Genomic DNA, 17,688 nt, shown 5'->3' on the forward strand with positions numbered 1-17,688 from the left:
TATTCTTCACCCATAGCTTTTTGAGTCCACAGTGGACAATAAGCTTTAAAATGAAAAACCCTCTGATTTGCCACAAACGTTTTGATGAAGCATCCAGGGTAGCTCTAGATCCAGTGAATGAAGTAATTTAGTCCTGCCCAAACATTTGTTGACCAAAATGTAAGCCATGGCCACAGGATCTTCATTTGATAGAAATAAATGTAAGTGTGCTTACAAAACTCTAATCCTCACCAGTTATTATGGCATTTGTTAAGTCCTTACTATGTGCCAGGCCCTGAATTAAGCCCAGGGGTAAATATAAGTTTATCAGGTTGGACAGAGTCTCTGTCCCATGTGGTTCTCATAGCCTTATTCCCCATTTTATAGATGAGGTAACAGACAAAAAGAAGTTAAATGACTTCCCAAGGTTACACAGCAGACAAGTGGCAGATTCAGAATTAGAACCCAGGCTTTCTGACACCCATGTGATTACTCTACCCACTAGGCCATGCTGCTTCTCAATCATGAATCAGAAATTACCAATTACAAACTAGCTGATGTGCTTAGGTTATTTGAGGTTTATGCCTTATGGTCAGGACTGTAAAATGATTATGAACAGAACATCTGTTTCCTAAAGGCTATCATAAGATTTCCTTCCTTAACACATTTATTTTTCAGAGCAACATACTTCCTAGTAAACTTTCAATAGATCAATCAATCAATGGTATTTATTGAGCACTTACTGTGTGCAAGGCATTGTTCTAGGCACTTGTGGAGTATAATATAGGACAATTAGCAGGCAGCTTCCCTGCCCATAATGAGTTTATAGTCTAGAACAAAACCCAATAGATCTTGGCATCAGTACCATTAATCCTGCCCTGGAGAGAAACTGCACACTCATTTTTCCCAGGAGTTTAACAGAAGTAAGGAGACCACAAACAAATATTTTAGCATCCATTTACTCTTCCAAATAAATGAGTTCATCAAAGTAAAGCTCCTCTCCTTGTTATAGCAAGTCCAGTCAAATGTCTTTGTTTAGCAAGCCAGAAGTCTTGCTGGTGGGAAAGCTGTGTTTACAGAACTGGATTCTCTTTTACTTCAAACTGAAACACTAGCTGGAGGCTCTGACCTCAAAAGCATCCTTCAGATCAACCAGATTTTGTTTTCATACCCCCGTGAACATCTACTTTGTAGTACTTCCAACTGGGAAAGATGACCGGTCAGTTGTAGAAATCAGAAGTTAACCCTCCTAGAAGACATCTTTTAAAATCCATATTCATCATATTGGAAAAAAACACAGATTGGATCCCAGAAGAGAGTGAACAGAGTATACGCTACCCCTTTTGGCCGAAAGAAGCCGTCAATGCATGATTCACAGTTGATGCCTGTGGTGTTTTTGGTACAGTTGATGCATACACCACCCCCGATGTACTTTCCATTGATATTCAAACTCAGATTTCTGCTGGCGACATTTTCATCATAATAGCATTCTTCAGCCTTTCCATGACAATTGCATGCTGCACAAAGGAAAGATTTGTTAGCAAACCTCACATCTGGGTACCTGACATGGTAGAAGCCAAGTTAGGGATGTAGATGAAGAAGAATGGGATGTTAGATAGCCCACCCCCAGTTTAATGATAGCTGTCAAGGAAGGCAACTGTTTTACCAACATCCCGTTACCTTCTCTGTGGGCAGAATCACAGGCAAATTGAACCATGGCTCAACACAATATCTGCATTGCTTATACACTTAAGACTGCCATCAGAGTGCATGCCATCAGAGTGCAACAACTGATGTTGTATAATTAGCAATCCTTTAAGACCCTCCCTACTCTGGGGTGCTTGTTAGGTCATATTTGAACCCTGTCTCCCCAAGGATGAGGAATCACAGTTATTCAGAAACAGGCAAGTATTGGGATAGGCCAGAGAAGGAGAAGGGAAGGGGAAGGAAAGGGGAATGGAAGGAGAAGGGAGGCCTTAGAGTTCAGTAAATCAGGGTAATTACTTCAAAGTCTGCAGTTCAGAGGCCCCTATCAGTACAGGAACAAGCAGCAGAGCAACTCTGAGTGGTCTCAAATCAGCATCCAGGAATCAATGTTCCTGAACTCATTACCAGAAGTAAGGAGCATCTGCTTGCGCAACAGAATATCTGAACAAGTAGTTCCATTGCTGGAACCTCCTCCTGCCCACCATGCCCAAAAATGACCCTGAAGCTCATGTCTTGTGTGAATAGCCCTGGGGGACAAAGCACTTGGTTGGAAGAGGATCAGGTTCACATCCTGTATGCTAAACATGAAGTTCAAGTAGGTCACAATTTCACCAAAGGGAGTCTGTCGGCAGACATGTAAAAACAGCATTCCTAGTAAATCATCTTTCTTCGTTCTGACATTTCTGTTGCTTATAATTGCATTTGTTGAAAATCGGGACCAACTTGTCAGAGAACAACTTTCTCTGCTATTAAAATTAACAAGGTCCACTCACAAATAGAATCAGCATTATTTGTATGTTATATTTTTTCTCAGATTTTTTTATAGAAAGTGAAATATTTCAAACGTTTCTTACTCTTGAATTGTGACAAGTGTCAGCATAAATTATTGTCAAATGGGCCATGCCATGGAAATGTGCAAAATGTCAATAAAATATAAAAGTGAAAATGAAAGAATTCTGAACTCAAAATTTCAGTTGCAATAGGAGGCACACCACCTCATCCAAATCCTGACAATAAGCCATTTGTCCACCATGAGTTATGTGGTTCTCAAAACAGAGTCTGATGACACCAGAAAATGATAATTTATGTTGCTTTCATTTTTCAGACTAACAGTCTACGAAAGTTCAGTAATTACTGCATGCCCCTCATTTATAGTTCAAGGAATTCATGTTTAAATCCATAACTGGAAAAATGATGAGGGAAATTAATTTAAAAAACAATTTGCAAGAACTAGAAAGATAGCTAAAGGTTAAGATAAAGCCATCACAAGCTTGTCAAAAAGCAATCAGATCAAACAATCCAATATTCTATTGCCCCAAAGATTGGTAAAAGGAATCAATGTGGTATACCTCTCCCCAAGTAAGAATTTTTACCTGGCTTAATCTAAAATAAGTCTCATGGTTACAATTATTATTTGGGCATTTTTTTTTAAGGCCACCATGTGCTAAATGCTGGGATAGATACAAGGTCATTAAATCAGATTCTCTATGCCATATAGGACTTACAAACTATCATCCAAATTCATTACAGATGAGGAAGCTGAGGTCCAGAGAGGTGGAGTATTCATTCATTCATTCAATCACATTTATTTAGCACTTACTTTGTGCAGAGCACTGTACTAAGCACTTGGAAAGTACAATTCTGCAACAAAGAGAGACAATCCCTGCCCATAATGGGCTTACAGTCTACAAAGGGGGAGATCTAGAATGGGGGAGACATTAAAACAAGTAAACAAGCATCAATAGCATCCATATAAACAAATATACTTAGAGATATATATTCACATCAAAACAAGTAAACAGGCATTAATATAAATGAATAGAACTGTATATATGTACATATATGTACACAAGTGCTGTGGGGCTGGGGGTAGAACAAAGGGAGTGAGTCAGGGCGATGGGGAGGGGGAGCTGAGGAAATAAAGGGCTTAGTCTGGGAAGGCTTCCTGGAGGAGGTGAGTCTTCAGTAGGGCTTTGAAGGAGGGAAGTGTGACTGTTTGGCAGATTTGAGGAGGGAGGGCATTCCAGGACAAAGGTAGGATGTGGGCCAGGGGTTGAAGCCAGTGGTAGCAGTTTGAGAACTCCCTTTCCCTCTGCCCCTCCTCCCCTCCCCACTGTCCCCCCCACTCCCTTCCTCTGCTCTACTCTCTTCCCCTCCCCATAGCACTTGTCCATATTTGTATATATTACTCCATTTTTTAATGATGTGTATATATCTATGATTCTATTTATTTTATTGGTACTGATGTACTTGTTTTGTTGTGCTGTCTCCCCTTTTTAGAATGTGAGTCTGTTGCTGGGCAGGGATTGTCTCTGCTGACGAATTGTACATTCCAAGCACTTAGTTCAGTGCTCTGCACACAGTAAGTGCTCAATAAATGCAACTGAATGAATGACAGGTGAGATCGAGACCCAGTGAGAAGTTAGTGTGTGTGTGCAGGCTGGGATGTAGAAGGAGAGAAGTGAGGTGCGGTAGAAAGGAGCAAGGTGATGGAGAGCTTTGAAGCCAACAGTGAGGAGTTTTTGCTTGATATGGAGCTTGATAGGCAACCACTGGAGGTTTTTGAGAAGTGGGAGCGGTGACATGTCCAGAACGTTTCTGTAGAAAGATAATCTGCCCAGCAGAGTGAAGTATAGACTGAAGTGGCGAGAGACAGGAGATTGGGAGATCAGAAAGGATGCAAATGTAATAATCCGGTGGGAATACTCATTCATTCATTCAATAGTATTCGTTGAGCGCTTACTATGTGCAGAGCACTGTACTAAGCACTTGGAATGTACAATTCGGCCACAGATAGAGACAATCTCTGCCCAGTGATGGACTCACAGTCTAAACAGGGGAGACAGACAGCAAAGCAAAACAGAACAAAGCGAAAACAAGACATCATCATCAAGATAAGATGAGTGATTATATTAATGTGGTAGCCGTTTGAATGGAGAGGAAAAGGTGAATCTTGGTGATATTGTGAAGGTGAGACCAGCAGGTTTTGGTGATGAATTGGATATATAGGGTGAATGAGAGAGCCGAGTCAAGGATGACATCAAGATTGTAGGGGTTTGTGAGACAGGAAGGATGGTCGTACCATATACAGTGACAGGAAAGTCAGGGAGAGGACAGGGTTTGGGAAGGAAGATAAGGACCTCAGTCTTGAGTTTTAGGTGATGAGAGGACATCTAAGTGGTGATATCCTGAAGGCAGGAGGAGATACAAGTGTGGAGGGAAGGAGAGAGAACAGAGGAGGAGATATAGATTTCCAAGGTCACCCAGTAGGGAAATGGCAGGGCTGAGAGTAAGACCCAGTTCCACTAAAGCCCATCCTTTTTCCATTAGGCCACACTGCCTCTCTATAATCACTGAAACTGATGAACCATGGTTAAGGTGGATTACCTGGTTTTGAAACTATCTGTAAAACTATGGCTAGGTAAGGCTGGATGTCAGTGATGCATGGCAGTATCAAGAAGTTTCAGGAATCAGGATTCAAAATACTTTAGAGAAATAAGATGAATGGCCTAACCTCTTCAGAGGTTGTGGAGACTTAGCAGGGAATAGTGAGAAACAGCATGATTTAGTGAAACGAACCCAGGCGTGGGAGTTAGAGGACCTAGGTTTTCATCTGGCCCCACCACTTATCTGCTGTGTGATTTTGGGCAAGTCACTTATCTTCTCTGTGCCTTAGTTCATGTGCAAATTGGGGATTAAGACTGTGATCCCTAGATGGGACATGGACTGTGTCTAATCTGATTATTTTACATCTACCCCGGCACTTAATATAGTACCTGACACATAGTAAGTGCTTAGCAAATATCATAAAAAAAAGGTGGGAGGATTAGGTGTGGGGTAGGATGGGACCAGAAGCAATAGCCAAAGCTCACCACTTAAATAGCACCTTGAATTGGTAAAGCACTCTCTCATTTTCCCAAATGCTTTCCTATCAGTTATCTCATTTTAATCTCACAATATCTCCATGACAGAGTGAGACAAGTACTTGCTTCTTCATGTTTCTGATCAGGAAACCAGGACAGAGAGCAGTTAACCAACTTGTCCCAGATTGCACAGTAGGCCAGTGGCAGAGCTGAAATTTGAACTCAGGTCTCGTGATTTCCTAGAGCCATGCTCTTTCCACTGAACCATACAGTCTCCATTTACTTCTGGGTATTATTTAACCTTCCCTCACTGCAGCCCTGCCACCCATGTACAAATGGGAATAGATGAAAGCAAGTAGTGGACGAATATAGACAACAACAGGAAACCAGAAAGGATTGGAGGATGAGGGATGGTGGAAGTGGAGCAGCAGGGATGTGGGGTGACTGGATGGCATGAGCAGAAACCAAAAGGGAATGGAAGCACCATCCTTCATCTACTTCCCAGGTGAGGTAAGCCTGACACCCAGTCAAATCAGTTCAAATTCCATTTAGGTGGCAAATGCAAAGTAACACATTTGGGAAGGAACTATGAATATTAAAACCCGTGAACTCAAAACAGAACAGAGAAGAAAAGACCAGGGGGAGTCATACTAGCCTCAAACTGAAATTGAATCAATAATTCAGGTCTGGGCTATAACAAGGTAAAACTGCATTCTGAAACTCATCAGCTGGGGTAGCATCTACTTAAGCATGCCCCCATCTCTGCTCATCAGACCTCAGACCTCAGCTAGAGGCCCATGACTACTGTGTTTAAAGAAACATGTGAGAAATTTTAAAGGTGGCGCAGAGGCAGAGAGGTACCTATCCAGGCATTGCTACCAGCTGCTGAAAATTAATTCTCTTTTTAAAGCTCTCCAGTGGTGGCCATTCCCCATCTCTCTTGACAACTCATTTTAATGTTTAACAACCTTCTTCCTAGACCTAGAGATCCCATCTGTGCTCTCTAAATGTTCTTTCCCTTTCTTCTGATCTCTGTGGGTCAGGGGAACACCTGGTCATCGTCCTCTAGATGAGACCCCCGGCTCTATTTCAGTTGTAAAGTCTCTCCTCGCAGGCTCTCCTAATACTAATAATAATTGTGTTGTTGTCTTATGCTGTCGAGTCGTGATCGACCCATAGCAACGCCATGGACACATCTCTCCCAGAATGCCCCACTTCCACCTGCAATATTTCTGGAAGTGTATCCATAGAGTTTTCTTGGTAAATATATGGAAGTGCCTCCTTCTGTGCAGTAAACATTTCTCTGACCTCAACTCTCTGTTATACCACTGCTACCCAGCACAGGTGAGTTTTGACTTGTAGCATATTGCCTTCCACTCACTAGCCACTGCCCAAGTTAGGAATGGAATGGGCATGCATCTGCTTGACCTCCCTCCTGTAGTCGAGACTGGTAGAATACTGGAAACTCTCCAGGTGTGACCCTGAGAGGAATAATAATTGCGGTATTTCCTAAATGCCAAGCCCTGCACTTATTACTGGGATAGATAGAAGATAATCAGGTTCCACAGTATAAGTAAGAAGGAGAACAGGTATTGAATCCCCATTTTGCAGATGAGGGAATTGAGACCCACAGAAGTTAAGTGACTTGCCCAGGGTCACACTGCAGGCAAGTGGCAGAGACAGGATTAGAACACAGGTCCTCTGACTCCCATCTCTATGCTTTGTTCAGTAGGTAACCCTGCTTCTCAGATGGAATCATCTTCCTTCATTAACCAAGTCCTCCTATGTTTTGTTACCACAAATCACTTGATCATTGCATTGTGTCACAGAAAGACAAAAATCATGTTTTTCTAGTCAATTTTGTGGGCAGCACCATACAGGGGAATGCTAGATATGATTGGGTCAAATGTTGGTTCTTGGTAGTATCTCCTTTAACCTCTGATCAAAAAAAGGGAACAAACTCTGAGAGGATTTCAATTACACCCATTCTCCAGTTGAGCTCCCATGGAAGGCACACATCCTCCTGAGGTCAAAATAGAGGAAACCAACATCCCCTCCTTCCTCCCTAAATCTCCCTGGCAGGATGCTTTGCCAGTTACTTTTGGATAGATTGTGGTATTTGTTACTTTCCACTTGCCTGGTACTGTACTAAGCACTGGGGTAGGTAGAAGGTAAGTGAATTGGAAACAGTCCCTGCCCACATAGAGCTCACAGTCTTAATCCCCATTAAGGAGGAAGTGAAATGACTTGCAAGATCACAGAGCAGACATGTGAAAGAGCTGGGATTAGAATCCAGGTCCATACTCTACCCACTAAGATACATTGCACCTCTTGGATTGGGGGCTGAAGGGATGGGGACCACTAAACTACCTTGTGTATTTATCACGCTGAGAAGGCATTATCTCTGTTCTCTCCATATCATTTCCCTCCCCACTCTTTGTGACCCCACTAAACACTAAGGAACTCACCCACCTTCTCTCTCCACAGTACTTATCAATCAGTGGCACTTATTGAGCCCCTACTGTGTACATATCACTGTACTAAGCACTTGGGAAAGTACAGTATAACAGAGTTTGTGGACACTTTTCATGCCCATAAAGAGCTTATAGTCTAGAAGACATACTTATGTTTGTATCTTTCTACTTATTTGCTTCCCCTAAACATATTTTGGTGTGTGGTAACCACTTCCTCTGACCCCCGCGCTTAGGAGGAGGAGGAGGAAGCGAGGAGAGTCACTCTTTGGTGTCCCTTCCTGAAGTATAAGCCAAACCAGAGAGGAGGACTGGGGAAGAAACAAAGGAGCTAGGTTAGGGTAAGGAGGGAAATATTGGAATGGTCTGGAAACATGGCTACTGACTCTGTTGTCTTGTACTCTTCCAAGCACTTAGCAGAGTTGTAGCATATAGTAAAGCACTTAAAAAGTGCCACTGAAAGATTCTGGAAGAGACCCTGGACTATGGACAGACACAGGGTCCATGGAGGCATCGGAGAATATCCCTGGAGATGCAGAGTCCAGTGGCCAAACTCCAGATGAGCAAGACCCTTGCCCCTGAGGGGAAAAATAATGTGGACCTCAGGACATCTACAGGGAAGTTCAGAGGGCCGTGGGGAAGAAATAGTAGGTGCAGAAAAAGATGGTTTGAATGGGATTTGTTGTGGTTGTGATCTTGCTAAGAACATATTAAATACTGCAGAGATTCTTGGTGTCTGTCTGCGGTAGGGGCTGGGAAAGAAGCCCCACATGTCGGTGAGATGGGTGACCCGAGGAGCCATGGACATGAATGCTTTGTCCATGGACTTCCTGCAGCCAGCACTGGGAGGGAGGTAGTAGGCTACTTCCCAATGACCTCTATGCTTTTGGAGAGTGCCTGGCCTTCAGCCATAGAGTGGTGGCAGCATGAATGAGGCAAGACTTGGGGGGCAATGAGTAGAAGATCTCAAAACCTGCAGTAGAAGAACAAAACAACCAGAAGGTTTTAGGTGCCAACAGAGGCTGACAGATCTGGGCACACCCTTAGAACATCTCAAAACCTGCATTAGAACAAAAAAAAAACCCAAAGATTTTAGGAGCCAGCAGAGGCTGACAGATCTGGGCTCCCCTACAGTGACTCTGAGGGCTCTTTTGACATGGATTTAGGCCTGAAAACACCGGGGAACATTACTTGGTGTCTGTGTCCTCAAAATACTTTAAGCTCCATGAGAGCAATCATCATGTCTACTACTTCTATTGAACTTTCCTAAGTACTTAGAACAGTGATCATTAATGGGATTGATTAGAGGGTGAGAAAATGTGAAAAAGACCCAAAGCTGAGGGATATCATATGAAGTCCTTGATGACAGAGGAAGATTCCTGCCACTGCCTCCCCATGATGGAAATTAATGGAGGCATATAATGGCCTCAGTGGTATTTATTGAGCACTTACTATGTGCAGAGCACTGTACTAAGCACTTGAGAGTAGAGTTGGTAGACACTATCCCTATCCAGAGGAAGCATACAGTCTAGAAGGGGGAGACAGCCTTTGATATACATAAATGATTTATATTTAAAGGTATATATGTAACATGCTTTGGGGTTTAGGGTGAGGCAAGTATCAAATGCACAAAATAAACAGATCCAAGGGCACAGATGAAGGAGAAGGGAGAGGGAGCTGGGGGTGTGGGTATGGAGGGAACTCAATCAGGGAAACTGCAAGTGCAATGTGGGCAAGGAACATGTCTATCAACTCTGTTATATTGTATTCTCTCAAGCACTTACTACAATGCTCCGCATACAGTAACAGCTCAATAAATAGTATTGACTGAATGAAGACCTCTTGGAGGAGATTTGAGTTTAAAAATGCTTTGAACTTGGGGAGAGTGGTGGCCTGGTATATATGGAGAGGGAGGAGCTTCACACTAGGAATAGGAAAAAGTGGTTGACTGAGAGATAGATAAAATTGGGGCATAGTGAGTAAATTGACCCTAGAGGAGTGAAATTTGCAGGTTGGGCTGTAGTAGGAGATCAGTGAGATAAGGTAAGAGGAAGCAAGCTGATTGAGTGCTTAAAAGGCAATGGCAAGGAGTTTCTGTTGGAGGTGGATGAGCAACCATTGGAAGCTCTTATGGATGTGTAGAGACATGAAGTGAACATTTTTTTAGAAAATGATCTATGCAGCAGAGTGAAGTATGGACTGGAGTAAGAAGAGACAGGAGGCAGATGCACTAGTCGAGGTGGGAGAGGCTAAGTGGTTGGATAACATGGTAGCTGTTGGGATGGAGAGGAGAGGGTGGATTTAAGCAATGTTGTGAAAAATCTCTTTGCAAACTCACAAAGGTCCAGCTGTGCTTCCATGGTGGGGGAAAAGTTGGGAGGAGATGGGCTCCATATAAAAAGACACACCTTACATCTAGGTTGTGCCTTTCTTCCTGAGATTTCAGAACACTCCACAAACTCTCATCTTTTAAATCCTCTCAATATTCTGGGAAAGTCAATAGGACAGAGTGATTTCTTTCCACAGCAAAACAGCTGTGCAGATAAAAGTTTGCATGGGCTGCCTATTGCCTAACTTGAACACACTGTGCATGAGATTATTTATGTAAAAATATGGGAAAGCTGATGCTATGGGAATTTCCTGGGTTTCTCTCAGTCATATCTTAACCATAAAGTTGCAACAAGGGGCATAAATCTGAAGAGACAATCTGCTACTGTGGCTTCCAAAGTCACGAAGCTTGCCTTGTGGATTGACTATCAGAGTCTCACATGGATTTCTTGAGGGGCCCAAACTCGCACACCAGGGAATGAATTATTTGGTATCACCCGAATATGAATAATTAAAATAGTCCTTTTAGGAAAATATGAATATTTCAATGTGTTGCATTCAGATAGTACAGATGTATGAACATACACACTCTCAGGCATGGAAATCCCATGTTTATTTGTAGATCTACATAAATTTTAAATTGGAAGAGTTTCTGGGCATGTATTCAAACAACACAAATATTTATACAAAAGGACACCCTATATATTTCAAGCAAATTAGGAAATGGAGCCAGAAGCCATAGTCTTCCATTATTATGCATGATTAAGGGTTAGTAGTTAAATAAAATTATCCCCACTGTACATATAGAGTACTGGTTCAACTCTGAAGAAATTATGTTTAAAAATATCATTTGCAAGTCAAGTGCAGGAAAAATTAAAGAAATTTGCTTTTTGTGAACCGGACTTATCCATGCAACTAATCTCACTTCCCTGATCTTCTCCACTTTAGTAATCGTATATATTTCTGTATCTATTTGTTACATATCAATAATGATCACTTCTATTTTATAATTATTTAATTTATATTCTGGTCTCTGTCATTAGATTATAAGCACTTCAAGGATAAGGACCATGTCATTTATTTCTACTGCAAGCAGCCCAAGTGCCTAGTACAGAATTTGGCACACAAAAGGTTTCAATAAATGTTGCTGAGAATGATGCTGCAAAGCTAAGAAAAGTGCCAAGAGGAAACATTTTCTTTTCACTCTATATAACTTTATCAGAAAAGCCACATAAAACCCAGACCAGAAAAATCTTCATTACCACCAGTTTTACCACCTATTCATGTGAGCTACAATCATTCCCCCTTGGCAAATATGTTTGAGCCCCTCAGCCACAGGTGAGACTTAATATTTCATAGTTCATAACGTCTGGGTTCATAGAACTGGGCCATTTCTCATTTAGTCTCTGTTCCATAGGAAACTATTCCAGGAAGACAGAAGTAATCAATCATTTAATCATCAATTAATGGTATTTATTGAGCACTTACTATGTGCAGAGCACTGTACTAAGTGCTTGGGAGATTACAATAGATATGTTCCCTGCCCATAACGAGCTTACAGTGTAGGGGGGAGAAGTGGTCATCACCTAATACCATGAACAAAGTTATTCCTGGATCAGAGGAATGATCCATCCAGCCCAGGATTCTGTCTCACCTAATACCATGAACAAAGTTACTCCTGGATCGGAGGAATGGTCCATCCAGCCCAGGATTCTGTCTCAACAAAATCAACAGGATCCTGGAAGGAACCATGTCTTTACTCTTCTACTTGGCACCCACTTTATGAATCCAAACAGACCACTTAACTTTCCTAACTTTCTTCTCCACACCTGTAACATTACTTTAGGAACCTAGGAAGCAGCATGAACTAGTTCCCATGGGCCAGAGAAAAAAGGACCTGGTTTCTAATCCTGAGTCCACCACTTACTGCTGTGTGACTTTGAGCAAGTCACTTAACTTCTCTATGCCTTTGTTCCCTCATCTGCAAAATGGGGATTCAATACCTCTTCTCCCGCCTACCTAGACTGTGAGCTTCATGTGGGACGTGCTTACCTTGCATCTACCCCATGCTTAGTACAGTGCTTAGCTCACAGTAAACACTTACAAACCACAATTATTATGATGGATCTCTAGCCCATGAATTAATCCAAACCCTTCTTGGACCTCTGATGCTTGGCCTGTCATTTCCTGTGTAGATGAATTCCATATGTTTGCCACCTGCTGATTAGTCAGTCAGAAGTTGGACAAGGAACAAAGTAGTATGAGAGAAGAATTGCTCGATTGGACAAGAGGAACAGATGGGAAAGTTAAGAAATGAAGGAAATGATCTAAGCAGAGTCCCACTAGATGGCTTTGTAGCCAAACTGAGATCAGGAGTGTATACCTAATAAAAAGAGACAAAAGGTATCCAGGGACCAACAGAGGTCTGAGGATTTTACCATCATCATACTGAGTGAAAGACAGAAGACCTTCCCCAACTAATTTCTACTGTCCTTAGATTATATCCCCACAACCAACTTCAGCACTTGTATATTCTCAACTGCCTGTAGCACTAATGAATATTCAGTCACTCAATCAAATTTATTGAGCACTTATTGTGTGCAGAACACTGTACTAAGGGCTTCAGAAGGCGTGAATAGTGCTATTGATTGATTGATTGAAGATAATTGCTGTAGCACTGGCTCACAGCACTCTGATTCTGGGAAGAAAGCAAAATTAGAAATGAAGAGACTGGAGGGAGGGAAATTACCGGAATCCGGAGGAGAAATGATCAGGGCCCAAATAGGAAATTGGCTGTGAGGTTGAAGAAAAACAGAATGTACTTGAATACGTGGTTGAGAGTAGAAGGAAAATTTGAAAAGAACATCGGACTATGCCCTTCAAGGGGAGAACACTATGTATTTTACTTCTATTGTGTATTTCCCAAATATCCAGAGCAGAGCTCTACACACAGTGGGTGTTCAATAAATGTAATGTTTCCATTAGGCCATGCTGCTTTCCTAATATTGCTGGTAATAATGATGATTAGAACAAAGAAATAGTCAGGAATTCAAGATAAAGGTATGATCCTATATATGAAAGATGGATGTCTGACAAGTAAAGGAAGTGGGATGACCAAGAAAGTCAAAGAATTCAATGTCAGCCACAGTTTAAATATAAAAAGGTCTATTCTAGCTCTTAGATTGTGAACCCCCTTGATACAATGCTTAATTCCAGATATATATTCTCCCAGCATTCAGAAAAGTGCTTTGCAAACTTTAAGTGCTTAAAAAGTACAATTACTATTACTATCTTATGGTATTTTTTTCTTATGGTATTTGTTAAATTCTTATTATGTGCCAGGCATTGTACTAAGGACTGGGTTAGATACAAGCTAATCAGACTGGACACAGTCCATGTCCCGCATGGGCTCACAATCATAATAATAATTGTGGTATTTGTAAAGCACTTACTATGTGTCAAGCCCTGTCTACGCTCTGGGGAATAATAATAATAATAATAATAATAATAATGTTAGTATTTGTTAAGCGCTTACTATGTGCCGAGCACTGTTCTAAGCGCTGGGGTAGACATAGGGGAATCAGGTTGTCCCACGTGGGGCTCACAGTTTTCATCCCCATTTTACAGATGAGGGAACTGAGGCACAGAGAAGTTAAGTGACTTGCCCACAGTCACACAGCCGACAAGAGGCAGAGCTGGGATTCGAACTCATGAGCCCTGACTCCAAAGCCCGTGCTCTTTCCACTGAGCCACGCTGCTTCTCCAGCCACGCTGCTTCTCCGTGGGAAGATACAGGATGATCAAGTCTGTCCCAATCCCTGTCACAAAACCCATTTTACAGATGAGGTAAGTGGGGCACAAAGAAGTGAAGTGATTTCCTCAAGGTCAGAGAGCAAGTAAGTGGCAATGGCAGAATTAGAACCCAGATCTCTCTGACTCCCATAGCTGTGGTCTATCACTAGGCCACGTACTATCTCATTTCAATTAATATAGGGTTTGCTCATGCTATGCCTTATTTGAAGTAGGAAATTTCAGATTGCATAGAGCCTCTAGAACATACCTTCACATTCAGTCTTGAGGAGAAAGGTCCCAGCTTTCCAAGGCTTTTGGTGAAATCCTGGACAGCACTGATCACAGTTATCTCCACAGGTGTTATGTTCACACTCACAGCGAGATTTCTAATCACAAAAAAAAAAGTCAAATGGAGCATTTGCCTTAAGGGACTTATTGGAGCTCTTGGGGATATGGGAGAGAAATAACTTTTGAATATATATATATTAACTCAAGACTACTTAAGTTACAATTCTATTGTTTTATTTACCATAACTGGAGAATTCCCCATTCGTTCAATCCTTCATATTCTTGCCTTTGTGCACACTATTCAGTAACCTCTCACCTGGTCCAGAGATCTTTGACAAGTTCCTTGACAGTGGCTAGCTAGCTCACACAAAATGCTGGGAGAAACTGCTTTTGAGAAAAACTCAATAAGGACCCATTAACCCATATTAAGTCACCAGTTTATTCAAACCTCTCTGTTTGCACAACTTTATGTAGTATGGTTGTTCATCTGCTGAATGAATCAAACAATGGCATCTATTGAACACTTACTGAGCGCAGGGAACTGTGCTAAACACTTGGGAGAGTACAATACAACAGAGTCGGTAGACAGGTTCTCTGATCACAAGTTTACAGTCTAGCGGGGGAGAACTTCATCTTAAATTTCTCATCTTTCAAACTTCATTAACTGCTCTTTTGCCCTGACATTGTGGAATTGTGGGTACAACCATTCTGTTTTTGCCCTGTCCAAACCTATCAAAACTCAGTAGACTTAAATTATGAGCAGCCATCATCTTTCTGTAATACACAGCCCTAATATATTATTGGTTACCAGAAGTTTATTTACCATAAGTGGCAATGAAATGGCTACCCTGGAGTTGGATGGTAGATGGAAAAGGGAGTCCTAACCCACTTGTCATTTTGAATTACATAATTTAAGATTAATAACAGGGTTCATCTGAAGTCAAAAGCCCCTCTGTAAATGACAAATATTTCAATATTGCTCAGCTGGACTAAACCAAACCTTTCTGACCTTTGGATCCTCAGTTTTGATCACAAAATTTTTATAGGTAGGAATGAGACAGGAAAACCTTTTTTTTTCCATTTCTCTGCATAGGAATAATCTTGATTAATATTGTAAAAGAAATATATAGCCTGACTGATTTTGGATTTTCCCTCCAGCTAAATCACACTGCATGCTGTCACAGCTAAAGAGCTTTTGAAATGAATGGGCCAGTTTGAAGCCTTAAAAAAAAGGCTTGTGTTGATACCGTTGTGGCAGTTTTCCAAGTCTATCATTTCGGCTCGCCCGCCTCATCCCACCACGACTTGGCTTTTAGTTAAACCATCCAAGTGAGGACCTGACATTAGTTGGCCAGATGCCCCAACTGTCAGCATGAATCACAGACCATGTTGCATTTTCCTGACTGCATTTTGCCCAAGGGTACTATAAATATACATACATTTGTTGCTGGATCAAGAGGGCAAGCTCTTGCATGACCGTAGCAAATACACATTCCTCCAACAGAAATATCCTTGACTGAGTAGTAATACTGCAAGGGAAACAGAGACACTTCAGTTTAGAGGAGGTAATCCAGTCAAGTTTGTTTCTGGAAATAACATTAGAAAATACTTGGTGAACAAGTATGTTGTTTGAAGGATCCACATTGAGAAAAGGATAGCCATGGATTATTACAATGATTTTGATTGGTGCACCTTACCACAAGTCCAGAGACATCACCCCAGAAGATCATAACGCAGTTTTACTCTTAATAAAGTGTAAAACATTCAGTACCTTGAAGGACAAGGAATTCCGGTATTACTACAGCAGCTCCACTAAGCATCAGGCATGAATTTTTTTCTTTGAGGTAACATATTTGAGGGGAAATGCACCATCAACTGAGATGGTTTTGTCCCAGAGCCTAAGACTTTCAGTCAGGGTAAACTGAATTTAAAGAATTGAGTGGAAAGTGGAGCAGGGATAAGTTGGGGAATTTTTTTTCCCTCCAAAATGCCAAAAGCAATCTGCAGGCAGGAACCTAGCATCCTTGACCCAAATAGTCAATAACTTAATTTTCACAAAAGGTGTTCTCCAAGTTTGCAATTCCCACTCTATGTCTGTTGAACTCTGCACTGTTGGGTAGCTAAGCTAGAAAGAAGAGCTTATCTTACAATAACGGTGGTATTTGTCAAGTGCTTACTATGTGCTATGCACTAAGCTAAACACAAGTGAACATACAAGATGATCAGATTAGACACAGTACCTGTCTAGGGTCACAGTCTAAGTAGAACGGAGAAAAGGTACTTAATCCCCATTTTACAGATGAGGTAACTGAAACCTCAGGTCACACAACAGAGCCAGGAATAGAACCCAGTCCATCTGACTCTCATTCATTCAATTGTATTTATTAAACATTTACTGTATGCAAAGCACTATACTAAGCACTTGGGAAAGTACAATACAACAATAAAGAGTGACAATCCCTGCCCACAGTGAGCTCACAGTCTAGAGGGGCAGGGAGACAAACATCAATACAACTGAACAGACATTAATAAAAAAGAATTAAAATTATGGATATATGCATAAGTGCTGTGGGGCTGATGGTGGGATGATGCAGATGAGAATGGCTCTTTCCATTAGGCCACCATTAGGCCACCCAGTGCTGCTAGAAGCAAAAAGTGTAATGAAAGAGGGTTAAAAGAAATATCCTATAGATTTCATTTGCATCTCCACAGATGGGTCTCATGGAGCCATGGGAAAGTAATTGACAGAAGCACTCTGGAGTTTCTGTGTCTCTGGAATTGCTTTAAAGACCCAAGCAACAATGCCGTCCTCCATGAGAGACATCCATTATGCCCAAGATGATGGTAAAAAGGAGATGCAATTGATTTTCATTGATTTTTCTTCCCATGACAGATATACTGTCAGAGAAGTTTTTGTTTTATTTTCATTTTCCTCGGCATTCCCCTCTATCATGCTTCTCCCCAGGTTGGAATGAAAAAGTCGTTTCTAGAATGTCTACCATCAGAAGCATCATTGGAAGTAATGATCCCTGTCTGCAAGTAGGGTCAGTTTGAAACAGATCCATCACCTCCTGCCCAGTCCACATTCCCCCTCCTTGTTTCAGGCCTACATGTTTTCCCCTCATGCGCTGAGAAGCTCACAGAGATGGCAATTAGCCTAAATCTGGTGCCTCTGCCCATCCTGCGGAAATCGGCTGTGCACTTAGCAGCTTGGGATCCATGTCCCCGTCCATAACTCCTTTAACTGGGCAGATGTGATC

General features: G+C 41.7%; 1 protein-coding gene and 1 non-coding gene across 2 annotated transcripts in view; both read right to left on the bottom strand.

Annotated features, from left to right (window-relative positions):
- Positions 1-17,688, bottom strand: part of LAMA2 (laminin subunit alpha 2) — a 586,243-nt gene that overhangs the window by 326,053 nt on the left and 242,502 nt on the right. Inside the window, 3 exon segments of the mRNA XM_029049645.2 lie at positions 1,318-1,496; positions 14,409-14,526; positions 15,868-15,957. Of these exon segments, the coding sequence (XP_028905478.1) occupies positions 1,318-1,496; positions 14,409-14,526; positions 15,868-15,957 (387 nt within the window).
- Positions 6,904-7,040, bottom strand: LOC114809909. The gene has a single exon (XR_003757680.1). It is a non-coding gene; the product is annotated as a small nucleolar RNA SNORA7 (small nucleolar RNA).

The sequence above is a fragment of the Ornithorhynchus anatinus genome, chromosome 2, assembly GCF_004115215.2.
Source record: "Ornithorhynchus anatinus isolate Pmale09 chromosome 2, mOrnAna1.pri.v4, whole genome shotgun sequence".
Taxonomy (NCBI): domain Eukaryota; kingdom Metazoa; phylum Chordata; class Mammalia; order Monotremata; family Ornithorhynchidae; genus Ornithorhynchus; species Ornithorhynchus anatinus.